At 38.2% G+C, this 3784-nt stretch overlaps 1 protein-coding gene across 1 annotated transcript in view; it reads right to left on the bottom strand.

Moving 5' to 3' along the window:
• kdr (kinase insert domain receptor (a type III receptor tyrosine kinase)) overlaps positions 1-3784 on the bottom strand; it is a gene marked incomplete at its 5' end in the record, with an annotated part of 24127 nt that overhangs the window by 6616 nt on the left and 13727 nt on the right. The window contains 2 exon segments of the mRNA XM_014031618.1: positions 855-946; positions 1056-1233. Of these exon segments, the coding sequence (XP_013887072.1) occupies positions 855-946; positions 1056-1233 (270 nt within the window).

Consider the following 3784-nt stretch of genomic DNA (forward strand, 5'->3'; position numbering starts at 1 on the left):
CTGTAGCGTGAACTTTTTACATTTTCCATAAAATTCACCTGAAAGCCAAATATCCCTAACTTTTTGTGAGTAGTGTAGGTATAATTTACATATAAAATGTAAATGGTTCATGCTACATATTTGCAAGTTAACCCACCCACCCCGGAGTGTACATATTACATAGATACTGTTAGGGTCAATTTGACGCAATCTGACCCCATTCAAAGAGAGAAAATTTTCCTTTTGCCATCAGGAGGTCATGACACTGGATACCTGACAGAAAATACCCTGAATTCATCAAAAAGAAAAAATCAGTAGGTCCTCTGGATGGTTCTTCTTTAGTGAAACGTTTCATCTCTCCTCCAAGAGACTTCTTCAGTCGGATGAGTTTCAGGTGAACTCAGCCTTATAAGTGTCCTGATGCATCTCAGTAATCCAGGTAGAAAAAAATCAAAAAGAAAAAATAAGTAGGTCCTCTGGATGGTTCTTCTTTAGTGAAACGTTTCATCTCTCGTCCAAGAGACTTCTTCAGGCCTATTGTTAAGCGATGGCCCTCTTTTGCATGTGACTAACCTGTTTGTCCATGTGGAGGCAGTGATTTTAAGGCTGAGTTCACCTGAAACTCATCAGACTGAAGAAGTCTCTTGGAGGAGAGACGAAACGTTTCACTAAAGAAGAACCCATGCAGAGGACCTACTTATTTTTTCATTTTGATTTTTTTCTACCTGGATTACTGAGATGCATCAGGACTTTATTGTATTATATTGTATTGTATTATATATTATGTAGTTATTTTTTAATGAAATGAATACATTTTTTTGAATTGAATTGAATTGAATTGAACTGAACATGCATGTCAATCACACCAATCTTACCTTGCGAGAGGACAGAAACTCCATTCCTTTGGCAACCTGAAAACTGTAGCTTATCAGGTCCTCCATGGTCAGATGGTTGTCAACTGAACTCTCTAGGATCACAGGATACATTTTACTGACAAAAAATGTGAGGCCTGGCCCAATTTAAATGCACACAAGGATTYGGGAGTATAATAACTTTAATTGCTATTGTTTCAGTACCTTCAGGAGAGTGTGTAGTGCTGCCTGAAGCTTTGTCTTCAGCTGTTCCCGTGCAGATGTCCAGATGAGCAGTTTGTCCCAAACCCAAATCTCCTTCAGTCACATCCTCCTCAGCAGATGTCCACCTCTGGCTGTTCAACCTCTTTTTCTGCTTCCCACAGTATACTGTGGAATGCTCCTACAGGAGCATTAAGTAAACAAAAAATGGAAACAGACGGTTGTCATTCACATCTGAGTTGCATTGTAAAACACATTTACAAAACCACTTTTAATCTGGTGAATTCTGGCCACAAACATCTGGTACTCAATCAATTTGACCCAGGAAGTAATAAACTATCAATAAACACAAACTTAGATTACTTGCTCACAGCTCAAGCTTGGTTATTGGAAAACAGGAAAACCTACGACTGAGCAGATGCACTTAACATGCAAGAAAACTGCAGGGATCACCATAACAAGCAAATGAAAGATTTGGCATTGCTTTATGTCGGATACCCTTTTCTGATGCAGCCTGGGTTCAAAACCAGTGTGGGGGAAAATAACAGTGTCAATAATGAGGAAAGCATAAAAAGAAAAATGTTCCCAAATTAAAATTAACAAATAATATTTGGTCAAAATTATCAGAAATATTATTTATAAATGACTTACTATACTGTAAACCCCAGTGGTGGGCAGCGCTAATCCAAAAATTAGCTCTACTATTTCTAAAGCGCTTATGTAAATATTTAGGTCTGCAACCTCAAAAGCGCTTATGCCATAGAAAAACTAGCAGAAGTTAATTTAAAGCGCAAGTTCAATTTGACACTAACTAACCAGCAACAATCCATGTACAATATATGCACAACACTGACAACTAGTGGTGCATGAACCCATTTACAGCTTAATCCTACAACCAATGATGGCTGGGGATGTGATTTCCTGAAACAGACCTTTGGCTCCTGGTGTAAAAATTAAAAAGTTGTTGAGGATTGCTAGTTCGGCAGCTTCTATGTTTTTTTCTTTTGTTTGTTGTAGATTTTTCATTAAAAAACATCAATAAAGTAATTTTAAAACTGTTTATTGGAAAACTGAAGCGATGCATTCTGGGTACATGACGGATTTAATTTGTGACGGGAAACGAAAGCACAGAGTACAGGAAACTATCTTCCCATAAAAATAAGAACTTGGATTTTAATTTTTCCATGTAGTTGCTCCAGTTGACCACTAGATGTCAGTCTTCATCAGCGTATCATCTTTAAATCATTTCTGTGTCTCTAACCCCGTTGGTGGATTGCTTCGATCAATTACGTCAAGTATTGAGCTCCAGCGTTTAAACTTTATTTTTTTTTGAAACGGCGCTCCAATTGTTAAGTAAAATAAATCAATACAAACAAAATTTTAGTATGGATTACAAACGTTTACTGTTTTAGCTGGGAAAGGGAGTTCTAAACATTGCCTTCCTACTACTAAGCAGACACAAAGCATTGTGGGAAATGAGAACCATGACCCAAAGCAACAGTCAGCAGGATGTATACCTTCACAATAAGTGTGTTTATCTGGGAGGGGTGCTGTTGGATAGATCATGTGTTGTGATTCATTGACAGTCGTACCTTCTGCTGTTCAACATAATGATGACTGGTAGATAATTAGTTATTAGCGGTACTGCAATTTAAGTTTAGAAAGCACAAATCTGCTTATGAATTATAAAAATTAGTAAGACCGCTAAAATGCAAATGAAATATTTAGGTCCGCAATTAGTGGATTTGCACWTTAGCGGGCTGGTGCCCACCACTGATAAACCCCAATAGTAAGTGTTTGATAAAGTTGCACATGAACATGAGCCTAGTTTCTTCATAGTGAGCTTTTCAAAACCTTTAAAACAGACATCTTGGAATCCTYGCTGCTAGTGGGAAATCCCTCTCATTCTCAGGACAAAGTTTGTGAAAAATTACAATCGAGTAATTTTTTGCTTGAATAACCTTTTCTGATATTTTGCCTTTGAAGGTGCACTTGGAGGAGGATGTGTTGGGGCATGTTCCAGACTTCTTTGATTTGAGCAGCTAATGCTCTGCACTTGGCTGCATTTAGCTCCATTCTTTAAGGAGCCATTTATGGTAAGTTTTATGTTTTTTTGAGACATTTGTCTCCATAACATGGATTTTTGTCATCATAAATGTACAGCTGTAGCAGGCATTTAATCTTTGATAGTGATGCGAGTCATTTTGCCTCTCCTTGGGCAGCCACCTTATCGTGGTGGACGGATTTGAGTGTCCCAATCAGGGGTGGAAATTAGCACCCGCCACTGGCCAAATGCAGGTAAAATTATGAAGTGGCGTATAGATCTGAACAACACACCTGCCACCGTGGCGTGGGTGTGTAATGAACCAAAAAAAAAAATGCGTTCAAATCGCGCTACTGACCTTTGTCAAAAACTCAGTGTCGTTTTTATTTTGCATTTCAGAGCCTGTAGGATGTTAAAAAACATTAAATAACATCAAACAACCATCTTCCAACCCACTCTGCAGCTAGAAATAAGTTCTCCCCTCCTTCTTTCCTGCCTGCTGTCATCTGTGGTCCGCCTGCCCCCATAACAGTTTACCTAACATAAGAGTTGCAGGTTTTTTAAACAATAAATGGAAAGGGGGAAAAAGGGACAATGGTGAGTTTAACAGGTCAATCAATTTTATTTCATCTGTCAGCAAACAGAAAAGCTGAGCTGTAAAAACCTGAAATCAGCTGATTAAAAACAC

Source organism: Austrofundulus limnaeus, unplaced genomic scaffold (genome assembly GCF_001266775.1).
Source record: "Austrofundulus limnaeus strain Quisiro unplaced genomic scaffold, Austrofundulus_limnaeus-1.0 Scaffold1283, whole genome shotgun sequence".
NCBI classification, from domain to species: domain Eukaryota; kingdom Metazoa; phylum Chordata; class Actinopteri; order Cyprinodontiformes; family Rivulidae; genus Austrofundulus; species Austrofundulus limnaeus.